We start from the raw sequence: 12835 nt of genomic DNA on the forward strand, positions 1-12835 counted from the left end.
ATCAACCGGCCCCTGTACCAAACGTTGCAGTGTATGATATTAAGTAAAAGCAGTCCTTCAACTTCATACATTACTCCCTGCAAGCGAAGATAACCACCAGGCAGAGAGGCAATAAAGGAGCTAAGGAGAGGGGCCAACAGGAACCTATAGGGAGGCACGTAGGGCAGGACTGCAGCGGGAGGTGGCGCTGAGGCTGGGGCAATATAACCGCATATCTCTCCAGTCGTCCCACTCAGCCTCTCTGGAGGACATTGGAGATCCTGGCACAGCCACTGCAGTGTGCTATGTCCACATGGGGGGACGCTGACCCTTCGGGGTGTCACTCTGACTCAAGACCCCGATCCTTCAGAGCCAACTTTGCGGGATGTCTTCTGGGTCGCCAAACAATGTGGAGTAACCCTATGCTCCTTGCAGCGAAAAGCTGGCCATACTAATGAGAACTGGCCATTATCCGTCATGACTTACAGAAATTTTCTGAGCGCACCACTCTAATAGAAGGCAGGATCTCTGACTTACACCCCAAACACGAGACTGTCATGTACACACTCAGGAGTTGGCAGCACTACGAACACGACAGTGTTACTAGGCAAAGTCAAAACTTCAATATGTATTAAATAATTCCCCCATTTGGATCGTTCAGTATGTATTCAAAAATATCATTGTATTTTCAGAGGTTTTATTTGGGGGAAGCAAGTTTCGAGGATCAAACTGGAAACGTTGCAGCTACCCAAGAATGAGGGAGGCTTGGCACTCCGTAATCCCCAGGCATATTCTCTGGCTGTTCAGCGTCAACATTTTAAAAGTTGGGACAACAGAACACGGGAGGAATCTTTGGGGCGAATCCTACAGTATTTGGTGGTAAAGGGCCCATTATTGCCTATGCTAGAGACACATAGTTTCTGGTTACCCCGAGACAATCTGCCAACACTACGTATGATGCACCTAGAGTTGTTACGAAGGCTACCCCGCTCTGGCGTAATCCAAATAAATGGGAAATATACCAACTGGAGGGCAGGGGTCGCAGGAGCACCCGTGGCAGTTAAGTAGATGGGAAATGAGAATGGAAGAGGCACAGACAGCGCTTCTTTTTTGTTTTGCATGCGTTAAGGGTCAGCAAGTAACCCACAAAGGAAGAAAACAAACACCAGGGAGACAAGGAATCCATAAAAGGACATCTACTTACAGCGACCCCAAGTGTGTAATGTATAAGGGAAGAATAACCCACAAGATACATGAAAGGCTCTTACCCTCCTCTGTCACTGATGAGGGGATTTCCTCTCCGCTCCTCCTTCCACCACAACTTTCCTGGAAAGATCCAACATGAAGGACATGAGAAAACAAGGAAATGTCTCCAGAGATTCTCTTATATCCAAGTGATGGACAGAAACCTCCAGAACCAGGAACTAAGGGAAATAATCTCCTGCAGGAGGAGACGGGATCCACATTCATCCCAATATTTTACACATCAACATCAATGTTCCGGTTATATTACTGCATAACCCGATGTGACCCGATCCTGAGGTGGAGACTCATGGACACCAGGGACAAGATTATTCACTTCTCTTGCTCTGGACTAGAAGTTACATGTTACAGGATTTGATCCATTAATGAAACCACAAAACATTTATAGTTAAGACCAACCAACATCATCCCATAGACCCTCCACCCACTGCTGCTGGAGAAGGTCAGTAGCTTCATTACATCCATCTATAGAGGATTCACAGGAACCTCAGCTCCATCTACCTGATGATCCAGAGGGACATTCTCCTCAGGTTCCTCTTTAATATCTCGGGAATCTCCAGGACTGGGACATCTCTCTGGTTCCTTTTTGATATCCCGGGAATCTCCAGGACGGGGACATCTCTCTGGTTCCTGTGTAATTTCTCGGGAATCTCCAGGACTGGGACATCTCTCTGGTTCCTGTGTAATATCTCGGGAATCTCCAGGACTGGGACATCTCTCTGGTTCCTCTTTGATATCTCGGGAATCTCCAGGACTGGGACATCTCTCTGGTTCCTCTTTGATATCTCGGGAATCTCCAGGACTGGGACATCTCTCTGGTTCCTGTGTAATATCTCGGGAATCTCCAGGACTGGGACATCTCTCTGGTGGATTTCTCTGCCTGGATCCATCTATAGGAAATATACAGAGTGACTGATACATTGTCTATATGTGATGATGAGATGATGGAGGAGGTGACCTCACACCTGCTCTGTCCTCTATAATCAGGAAGGTCTCCTCTTACCTGGTGATGTGAGGGGCTGGTGGTCCTCCATCATGATGTCCTTGTACTGGTCCTTGTGTCCTTCTATATACTCCCACTCCTCCATGGAGAAATAGACAGCGACGTCCTGACACCTTATAGGAACCTGACACCCACAATGACACAGTCATCACCCAGACCCCTCCCTTGTGTTATTGTACAATGTCCCAGCATTCCCGGCAGCGCTCACCTCTCCGCTCAGCAGCTCAGTGATCCTGGAGGTAAGTTCTAGGATCTTCTGCTCATGTATCAGTGAATGAGGTGGAGGCTCGGTGATGGGGCTCTGGGTCCATCCTCCTGACACACGGTGGGTCACACACTCACCAGACGACTTCTTCACTACTGTGTAATCCTGTGTATGGGGAGACACTGATCACTACATAGATCCTAAGAATCCTTCACCTCTCCAGTCATTTCCCGCTGTTATTCCTAGAGATAAGAGCCGTGTCCTGGGAGACTCTCACCTCTCCGGTTATCAAGGAGATCATCTCCAGGGTGAGCTCCAGGATCCTGGCCGCCATCTGCTCTCTGTCCTTCTCCTGGATCCCTGGTGGATCATTGATGGAAAGAACCATTGTCGATAAGAGAAATCTATGGAAGTCCTGTCTATAGAACCAAAAAATGAAAAGATGAAGAAACTCCTTTCGAAGGGATTTTCCCTTAAATAATGTAATAAACACATCTAGACCCCTTTTCAAACTCTCTGCTGCGCCCCATTGGTTTTTTGATTTGATATAACCTGGAACAACTTTCCACCATTTTGTATGAACTGTTTATATAAATTAATCCTGTCATCTTTTTCCAAGATTAATAAAAACGTTGTTTGTTTTTATCGGAGCAAAACAGTAACAATACATGACAACGCTTCCTGATCTGCCTCCACAGTATGCGCCATTCTTTGAAGTCTGATAATCTGCCTTCTCATTTTCCATAGGACGGTCCAATAAGCAAGTAAAGGACTGATTTGGAGTCTTCCTGCCATTCAGTTGTTCCTAAATTTTGCAAATTTCTACCAATATTTTATTCCAAACTTCTCTCCGGCTTTTCCATCTCTGCTCTAAGCAATGACTGAATGCAAAGGTCTGGATTTATGAAGCTGAAACGGTTTTACTCTCTCTGAAAAGAAGTCTTTGTCGCTCTGCAGGGAGATCTTTGAAGGTTGGTGCTTCCCCTTATTGATGGAAATGGCGTTTTGTCTCAAAAGAATCCCAGGGGCAAATTTTCATTGTCCTACAAAGCAGAACTGCATGATGGGGACAAGGAGCTACTTATCTGAATTTGGCTAAGGCAAACTTTATGACATCTTCTCGAGAAAGCTGCATTTCTGTGATCATCTACACAAATCACAAAAGTCTTGTTTATCTCCAAACCTCTCAGTGTCTGAACCCATGTCAAGCCATATGAGCTTTGATTTCCAGTTCCATTTACAGAGAACCTGTCACCACTACCTGTTGGAGCAGCTCACAAGGATCCCATCCCAGCCCTTATCTAGTCAATTCATACATTAATCATTATAAAATCATATTTTCTTTAATATGTAAATGAGGCTGAGCACATGGAGAGAGAAAGTGATGTCACCCCTGTAACCCCTCTCATGTCTGTGTGTAATGTATAGTAAAGCATTGCTGGTGTCTGTGCTTTATCTGCTGCCTGTGAGAGACACAGGCATCAGCTACACAAGTCGTGTATAGGAGTAACAGTATGTCTGGCTTTTACAACTGCTACATGATGCAGCCATGTGTATAGGAGAATCTCATACACACACAGGCTGCAGGGGGCGCCATCGCCAGGAGTGTCACATCATTATACAGGCTGTCAGCCATGTGTATGGGAGCATCTCATACACACACAGGCTGTAGGGGGCGCCAGCACCAGGTGTGTCACATCATTATACAGGCTGTTAGCCATGTGTATAGGAGCATCTCATAAACACACACAGGCTGTAGGGGGCGCCAGCACCAGGAGTGTCACATCATTATACAGGCTGTCAATGATGTGTATAGGAGTATCTCATACACACACAGGCTGCCGGGGGCCCCAGCACCAGGAGTGTCACATCATTATCCAGGCTGTCAGTCACGTGTATAGGAGTATCTCATACACACAGGCTGCAGGGGGCACCAGTACCCGGAGCTTCCCCTGACACCTGGGAGCTGCGAGTGAGATTCGGTCAGTGAGGGTGCGCCAGTAGATCCGGTCAGGGAGGGTGCGCCGGTACATCCGGTCAGAGAGTGTGCGCCGGTACATCCGGTCGGTGAGGGTACGCTTGGACATCCGGTCGGTGAGGGTACGCTTGGACATCCGGTCGGTGAGGGTACGCTTGGACATCCGGTCGGTGAGGGTACGCTTGGACATCCGGTCGGTGAGGGTACGCTTGGACATCCGGTCGGTGAGGGTACGCTTGGACATCCGGTCGGTGAGGGTACGCTTGGACATCCGGTCGGTGAGGGTACGCTTGGACATCCGGTCGGTGAGGGTACGCTTGGACATCCGGTCGGTGAGGGTACGCTTGGACATCCGGTCGGTGAGGGTACGCTTGGACATCCGGTCGGTGAGGGTACGCTTGGACATCCGGTCGGTGAGGGTACGCTTGGACATCCGGTCGGTGAGGGTACGCTTGGACATCCGGTCGGTGAGGGTACGCTTGGACATCCGGTCGGTGAGGGTACGCTTGGACATCCGGTCGGTGAGGGTACGCTTGGACATCCGGTCGGTGAGGGTACGCTTGGACATCCGGTCGGTGAGGGTACGCTTGGACATCCGGTCGGTGAGGGTACGCTTGGACATCCGGTCGGTGAGGGTACGCTTGGACATCCGGTCGGTGAGGGTACGCTTGGACATCCGGTCGGTGAGGGTACGCTTGGACATCCGGTCGGTGAGGGTACGCTTGGACATCCGGTCGGTGAGGGTACGCTTGGACATCCGGTCGGTGAGGGTACGCTTGGACATCCGGTCGGTGAGGGTACGCTTGGACATCCGGTCGGTGAGGGTACGCTTGGACATCCGGTCGGTGAGGGTACGCTTGGACATCCGGTCGGTGAGGGCACGCTTGGACATCCGGTCGGTGAGGGCACGCTTGGACATCCGGTCGGTGAGGGCACGCTTGGACATCCGGTCGGTGAGGGCACGCTTGGACATCCGGTCGGTGAGGTTACGCTTGGACATCCGGTCGGTGAGGGTGCGCTTGGACATCCGGTCGGTGAGGGTGCGCTTGGACATCCGGTCGGTGAGGGTGCGCTTGGACATCCGGTCGGTGAGGGTGCGCTTGGACATCCGGTCGGTGAGGGTGCGCTTGGACATCCGGTCGGTGAGGGTGCGCTTGGACATCCGGTCGGTGAGGGTACGCTTGGACATCCGGTCGGTGAGGGTACGCTTGGACATCCGGTCGGTGAGGGTACGCTTGGACATCCGGTCGGTGAGGGTACGCTTGGACATCCGGTCGGTGAGGGTACGCTTGGACATCCGGTCGGTGAGGGTACGCTTGGACATCCGGTCGGTGAGGGTACGCCGGTACATCCGGTCGGCGAGGGTACGCTTGGACATCCGGTCGGCGAGGGTACGCTTGGACATCCGGTCGGCGAGGGTACGCTTGGACATCCGGTCAGCGAGGTGCGCTTGGACATCCGGTCAGCGAGGGTGCGCTTGGACATCCGGTCAGCGAGGGTACGCTGGTACATCCGGACAGTGAGGGTGCGCTTGGACATCCGGTCAGTGAGGGTGCGCTTGGACATCCGGTCAGTGAGGGTACGCTGGTACATCCGGACAGTGAGGGTGCGCTTGGACATCCGGACAGTGAGGGTGCGCTTGGACATCCGGTCAGTGAGGGTATGCTGGTACATCCGGACAGTGAGGGTGCGCTTGGACATCCGGTCAGTGAGGGTGCGCTTGGACATCCGGTCAGTGAGGGCGCGTCGGTACATCCGGACAGTGAGGGTACGCTTGGACATCCGGTCGGTGAGGGTACGCTTGGACATCCGGACACTGAGGGCGCGTCGGTACATCTGGTTACTGAGGGTGTGACGTAGATCTGGTCAGGGAGTGTTGAACGCTCTGTAGCTCCACGGTAATGATCCTTCCATAGAGCCGGACCACCGCCTGCGCTGCCCCAGACGCTCAGAATAATGTGACTCCACCCACAAGGAGGCGGAGAATGTGCTGCCCCTCCCCCTGTTACTATCACAGAGGAAGAGCCGCACAAGGGTCCGACTGAGGAGGAAACTGCACCGTGTGACCTGCGCCCTCACACTGCACAGCCCCCGCACTACAACTCCCACTGTACAATGTGTGCGCTCCTGGAGCATGCTGGGAGTTGTAGTCCCTCCATATAGTGTGTGTGCTCCTAGAGCATGCTGGGAGCTGTAGTCCCTCCATATAGTGTGTGTGCTCCTGGAGCATGCTGGGAGTTGTAGTCCCTCCATATAGTGTGTGTGCTCCTGGAGCATGCTGGGAGTTGTAGTCCCTCCATATAGTGTGTGTGCTCCTGGAGCATGCTGGGAGTTGTAGTCCCTCCATATAGTGTGTGTGCTCCTGGAGCATGCTGGGAGTTGTAGTCCCTCCATATAATGTGTGTGCTCCTGGAGCATACTGGGAGTTGTAGTCCCTCCATATAGTGTGTGTGCTCCTGGAGCATGCTGGGAGTTGTATTCCCTCTCTGGTCACTTACCTCTTCTCTCCTCAGTGCAAGAACCTCACAGCATCCTCCAGTTCAGTATCCACTAGTCATGTGACCCGGGGAGTGTGATGTCACTGAGGGGCGGGGCCTCCTGCTCACTATCCACTAGTCATGTGACCCGGGGAGTGTGATGTCACTGAGGGGCGGGGCCTCCTGCTCACTATCCACTAGTCATGTGACCCGGGGAGTGTGATGTCACTGAGGGGCGGAGCCTCTGCTCACTATCCACTAGTCATGTGACCCGGGGAGTGTGATGTCACTGAGGGGCGGAGCCTCTGCTCACTATCCACTAGTCATGTGACCCAGGGAGTGTGATGTCACTGAGGGGCGGGGTCTCCCAGTTGGACAGGAAGCAGCAGGATGAGTGTATAGAGGGGAAGTGGTGGATGAAGGACCTGTGATGATGTCATAGATCATGTGATGAGTGCAGGTGACTCCTGGGTGTCTGGGCAGTGTGTGATGCTGGGGACCTCCAGCTCCTCCTCAGGGGCTCCGCTCCATTGTCCTGAAGGTCCCTGCAGCCTCCTGGTTTCCTCCTATCTCTGTGGCCGCTCCCTCAGTGTCTCCTCCTCTGGATCTCCCGGCTCCTCTCACTGTCCAGTTCCAGATGTACATGAGATGATTGTAGAAGACGCTGATGACAGGAACCTCTCTGATCCCTACAAGTTATTGGTGTAATCTGCACCTGGGGCTCATCGCATACCTCCCAACCGTCCCGTTTTGGGCGGGACAGTCCCGTTTTTTAACCCTTGTCCCGCCTGCACGGGCCGTTAGGTGAAAGTCCCGGTTATTATTGCGCTGTCACGGATTGTTCCGTCTTGTCCCGCCCCCGAGTCCTCCTCCTCTCCAGCTCCCGGGCTGTCTGCTGCAGGGCCGGCACCTCCCCCATCCCCTCCCCTGGGAGGCAGAGCCCTCCCTGTCCTCAGGCTGCAACTCGGCACAGGATGCAGGCACATGGATGGATGGATGGATGGAGCAGCAGTGCAGAGTGTCATATTCTCTGCACAACAGCCTCAGGAAATCAGCCCCCGTGCAGGCAGGAGCTCTCCAGCTCTGCTACATCATCCCCTCCGTGCAGGCAGGAGCTCTCCAGCTCTGCTACATCATCCCCTCCGTGCAGGCAGGAGCTCTCCAGCTCTGCTACATCATCCCCTCCGTGCAGGCAGCAGCTCTCCAGCTCTGCTACATCATCCCCTCCGTGCAGGCAGGAGCTCTCCAGCTCTGCTACATCATCCCCTCCGTGCAGGCAGCAGCTCTCCAGCTCTGCTACATCATCCCCTCCGTGCAGGCAGCAGCTCTCCAGCTCTGCTACATCATCCCCTCCGTGCAGACAGGAGCTCTCCAGCTCTGCTACATCATCCCCTCCGTGCAGGCAGGAGCTCTCCAGCTCTGCTACATCATCCCCTCCGTGCAGGCAGGAGCTCTCCAGCTCTGCTACATCATCCCCTCCGTGCAGGCAGGAGCTCTCCAGCTCTGCTACATCCCCTCCGTGCAGGCAGGAGCTCTCCAGCTCTGCTACATCATCCCCTCCATGCAGGCAGCAGCTCTCCAGCTCTGCTACATCATCCCCTCCGTGCAGGCAGCGGCTCTCCAGCTCTGCTACATCATCCCCTCCGTGCAGGCAGGAGCTCTCCAGCTCTGCTACATCATCCCTTCCGTGTAGGCAGGAGCTCTCCAGTACTGCTACATCAATAGCTCCCTGCCCCCACCTCCTCCTGCTCCTCACTGAAGTTCGTCTGATGAAGCAGAGCCGAGTGTGTGCAGCTGCTGCAGTGTGATAACAGGTACTCTACAGTGACTGCTGGCAGCAGCTAAAGGGTTAAACACTTCACTTTCCCCCATAGACCCCCTGCCCCCACCCCTAATCCCCCCCCAGTGCCCTTCTATTCTGCTTTTATTGTACCATATACTTAATCCCTTAACCCCTTAAGGACGGAGGGTTTTTCGGCTCATTTCTCGCTCTCCAACTTCAAAAATCCATAACCTTTTCATGTTTCCGTGTACAGACCTGTGTGAGGGCTTATTTTGTGCGTAACAAATTTTACTTTCCCGTAATGTTATTTATTTTAACATGCCGTGTACTGCGAAGCTGCAAAAAATTCCAAATGTGGAAAAAAAACCCACGTGCGTCACGTTCTTGTGGGCTCAGTTTTTTCGACTTTGACTGTGCACTCAAAATAACACGTCAGCTTTATTCTTTGGTTCGGTGCGATCGCGGTGATACCGGATTTATTGTGTTTTAATACATTTTCAAAAATTAAACAAATGTGTACAAAAAAGAAAAAAAATTTTTTGCCATCTTCTGAGGCTAATAACTTTTTCATACTTTGGCGCACGGAGATGTGTGAGGTGTCATTTTTTGCGAAATGAGGCGACGTTTTCATTGCTACCATTTTGAGGTCTGTGCGACATTTTCATCATTTTTTATTTCATTTTTTATGTGATGTAAAAAGGTGTAAAAGTCGCATTTCGGACATTTGGGCGCCATTTCCCGCCTCGGAGGTCACCGCCGGCCGTAACCGTTTTTATATTTTGATAGATCGGGCATTTTGGGACGCGGCGATACCTAATATGTTTGTGATTTTTACTGTTTATTATGTTTTATATCCGTTCTAGGGAAAGGAGGGTGATTAGAATTTTTAATATTTTATTAATTTTTTTTATTTTTAAAACTTTTTTTTTCTTTTTTTTCCCACTATTTCTTAGACCATCTAGGGTACATTAACCCTAGATGGTCAAATCGCTCCTACCATATACTGCAATACTTCTGGCTCATTGTAACGAATCTGCAGAAGCCATGTAGCCTCGTGCCAAAAGAAGACCCGAGGCTACCAGGCAACCGATCGGTTTTGCCGGCGGCAATGAAAGGGTTAATAGCCGCGATCGGTGCAAGCACCGACCGCGGTTATTAGCGGTGGGGGTTTTCTGCAACATGCAAAACCCCCCACCTTGTATGAAGAGCGTTAAGGGGTTAAAGGGGTTTTCCCACAAATACAAGTTAGGCTCTATCCATAGGACAGGGCTTAACCTGCTGATGTGTGGGGGTTTCAGTGATGTGACCCCCACAGATCATGAAAACGAGGGGTCTGTTGGGGTCCACATAAGGTCCATGTCATCGCTCTATGACAGTAATGGAGCAGAATGGTCATACACGGCCGCCTGCTCCATTACTCTGACGGAGCGACGAGGGGTCCGATGGAGGTATGTAGGATCCCTCGTTTTCATGATCTGTGGGGATCTCATCACTGATCAGCAACTTAGGCCCAATCCTGTGGATAGGAACTAATTTGTATTTGCAGGAAAACCCCTATAAGGACTTGGCCCTTTTTAATTTTTGCGTTTCCATATTTCACTCCCCACTTTCAAAAATCAATAACTTTTTTATTTCTCCACGTACAGAGCTGTGTGCGGCCTGTTTCTGCGTAACACATTATACTTCCTAGTGACAGTATTAAATATTCCAGGCCCTGTACTGGGAAGCGGGAAGGAAAATATCAAATGTGTTTTTTATGGACTGCGCTCCATAGGACCCCTCCCCTTTACTGTGCTCCATAGGACCCCTCCCCTTTACTGCGCTCCATAGGACCCCTCCCCTTTACTGCGCTCCATAGGACCCCTCCCCTTTACTGCGCTCCATAGGACCCTCCCCTTTACTGCGCTTCATGAGACCCCTCCCCTTTACTGCGCTCCATAGGACCCCTCCCCTTTACTGCGCTCCATGAGACCCCTCCCCTTTACTGCGCTCCATAGGACCCCTCCCCTTTACTGCGCTCCATAGGACCCCTCCCCTTTACTGCGCTCCATAGGACCCTCCCCTTTACTGCGCTTCATGAGACCCCTCCCCTTTACTGCGCTCCATAGGACCCCTCCCCTTTACTGCGCTCCATGAGACCCCTCCCCTTTACTGCGCTCCATAGGACCCCTCCCCTTTACTGCGCTCCATAGGACCCCTCCCCTTTACTGCGCTCCATGAGACCCCTCCCCTTTACTGCGCTCCATAGGACCCCTCCCCTTTACTGCGCTCCATAGGACCCCTCCCCTTTACTGCGCTCCATAGGACCCCTCCCCTTTACTGCGCTCCATGAGACCCCTCCCCTTTACTGCGCTCCATAGGACCCCTCCCCTTTACTGCGCTCCATAGGACCCCTCCCCTTTACTGCGCTCCATAGGACCCCTCCCCTTTACTGCGCTCCATAGGACCCCTCCCCTTTACTGCGCTCCATAGGACCCCTCCCCTTTACTGCGCTCCATAGGACCCCTCCCCTTTACTGCGCGCTCCATAGGGCCCGTCCCCTTTACTGCGCGCTCCATAGGACCCGTCCCCTTTACTGCGCGCTCCATAGGACCCGTCCCCTTTACTGCGCGCTCCATAGGACCCCTCCCCTTTACTGCGCGCTCCATAGGACCCCTCCCCTTTACTGCGCGCTCCATAGGACCCCTCCCCTTTACTGCGCGCTCCATAGGACCCCTCCCCTTTACTGCGCTCCATAGGACCCTCCCCTTTACTGCTCTCCATAGGACCCCTCCCCTTTACTGCGCTCCATAGGACCCCTCCCCTTTACTGCGCTCCATAGGACCCCTCCCCTTTACTGCGCTCCATAGGACCCCTCCCCTTTACTGCGCTCCATAGGACCCCTCCCCTTTACTGCGCTCCATAGGACCCCTCCCCTTTACTGCGCTCCATAGGACCCCTCCCCTTTACTGCGCTCCATAGGACCCCTCCCCTTTACTGCGCTCCATAGGACCCCTCCCCTTTACTGCGCTCCATGAGACCCCTCCCCTTTACTGCGCTCCATGAGACCCCTCCCCTTTACTGCGCTCCATGAGACCCCTCCCCTTTACTGCGCTCCATAGGACCCCTCCCCTTTACTGCGCTCCATAGGACCCCTCCCCTTTACTGCGCTCCATAGGACCCCTCCCCTTTACTGCGCTCCATAGGACCCCTCCCCTTTACTGCGCTCCATAGGACCCCTCCCCTTTACTGCGCTCCATAGGACCCCTCCCCTTTACTGCGCTCCATAGGACCCCTCCCCTTTACTGCGCTCCATAGGACCCCTCCCCTTTACTCTTTAGTTTGGTACAATCACAGCGATATCATACTTATATAGATTTTATTATGTTTTAGTAAATTTTAAAAATTAACCCCTTAAGGACGCAGGGTTTTTCGGCTGATTTCTCGCTCTCCAACTTCAAAAATCCATAACTTTTTCATTTTTCCGTGTACAGACCTGTGTGGGGGCTTATTTTGTGCGTAACAAATTTTACTTTCCAGTGATGTTATTTATTTTAACATGCCGTGTACTGCGAAGCTGAAAAAAAATTCCAAATGTGGAAAAATTGAAAAGAAACCGCATGTGCGTCACGTTCTTGTGGGTTCAGTTTTTACGACTTTCACTCTTCGCTCCAAATAACACGCCTACTTTATTCTTTGGTTCGGTGCGATCGCGGTGATACCGGATTTATGCAGGTTTTATTGTGTTTTAATACATTTTCAAAAATTAAACGAATGTGTACAAAAAAGAAAAAAAATTTTTTTGCCATCTTCTGACGCTAATAACTTTTTCATACTTTGGCGCACGGAAATGTGTGAGGGGTCATTTTTTGCGAAATGAGGCGACGTTTTCATTGCTACCATTCTGAGGACTGTGCGACATTTTGATCATTTTTTATTTCATTTTTTATGTTATGTAAAAAGGTGTAAAAGTCGCATTTCGGACATTTGGGCGCCATTTCCCGCCTCGGAGGTCACCGCCGGCCGTAACCGTTTTTATATTTTGATAGATCGGGCATTTTGGGACGCGGCGATACCTAATATGTCTGTGTTTTTTACTGTTTATTATGTTTTATATCCGTTCTAGGGAAAGGGGGGTGATTTGAACTTTTAATATTTTATTAATTTT

General features: G+C 51.8%; 1 protein-coding gene and 1 pseudogene across 1 annotated transcript; both read right to left on the minus strand.

Moving 5' to 3' along the window:
• The window catches only part of LOC140116868 (uncharacterized), a 34910-nt pseudogene extending 32574 nt beyond the window's left edge, over nucleotides 1-2336 (minus strand).
• Nucleotides 2337-2393: 57 nt separating this feature from the next.
• On the minus strand, nucleotides 2394-7004 carry LOC140119954 (oocyte zinc finger protein XlCOF29-like). The gene is made up of 3 exons (XM_072139390.1): nucleotides 6927-7004; nucleotides 2728-2869; nucleotides 2394-2615 (listed from the first exon to the last, which is right to left on the minus strand). The coding sequence occupies exons 2-3, from the start codon at nucleotides 2836-2838 to the stop codon at nucleotides 2394-2396; spliced, it is 333 nt and encodes a 110-aa protein (XP_071995491.1). The 5' UTR covers nucleotides 2839-2869; nucleotides 6927-7004.
• Nucleotides 7005-12835: the final 5831 nt, after the last annotated feature.

The sequence above is a fragment of the Engystomops pustulosus genome, chromosome 2, assembly GCF_040894005.1.
Source record: "Engystomops pustulosus chromosome 2, aEngPut4.maternal, whole genome shotgun sequence".
NCBI lineage: Eukaryota > Metazoa > Chordata > Amphibia > Anura > Leptodactylidae > Engystomops > Engystomops pustulosus.

Coding starts and splice junctions, on each gene's coding strand:
- LOC140119954 (XM_072139390.1), bottom strand. CDS start 2,838: ATGGTTCTTTCCATCAATGATCCACCAGGGATCCAGGAGAAGGACAGA. Junction 2,616..2,727: donor TCTCCTTGATAACCGGAGAG/GTGAGAGTCTCC, acceptor CCCCATACACAG/GATTACACAGTAGTGAAGAA.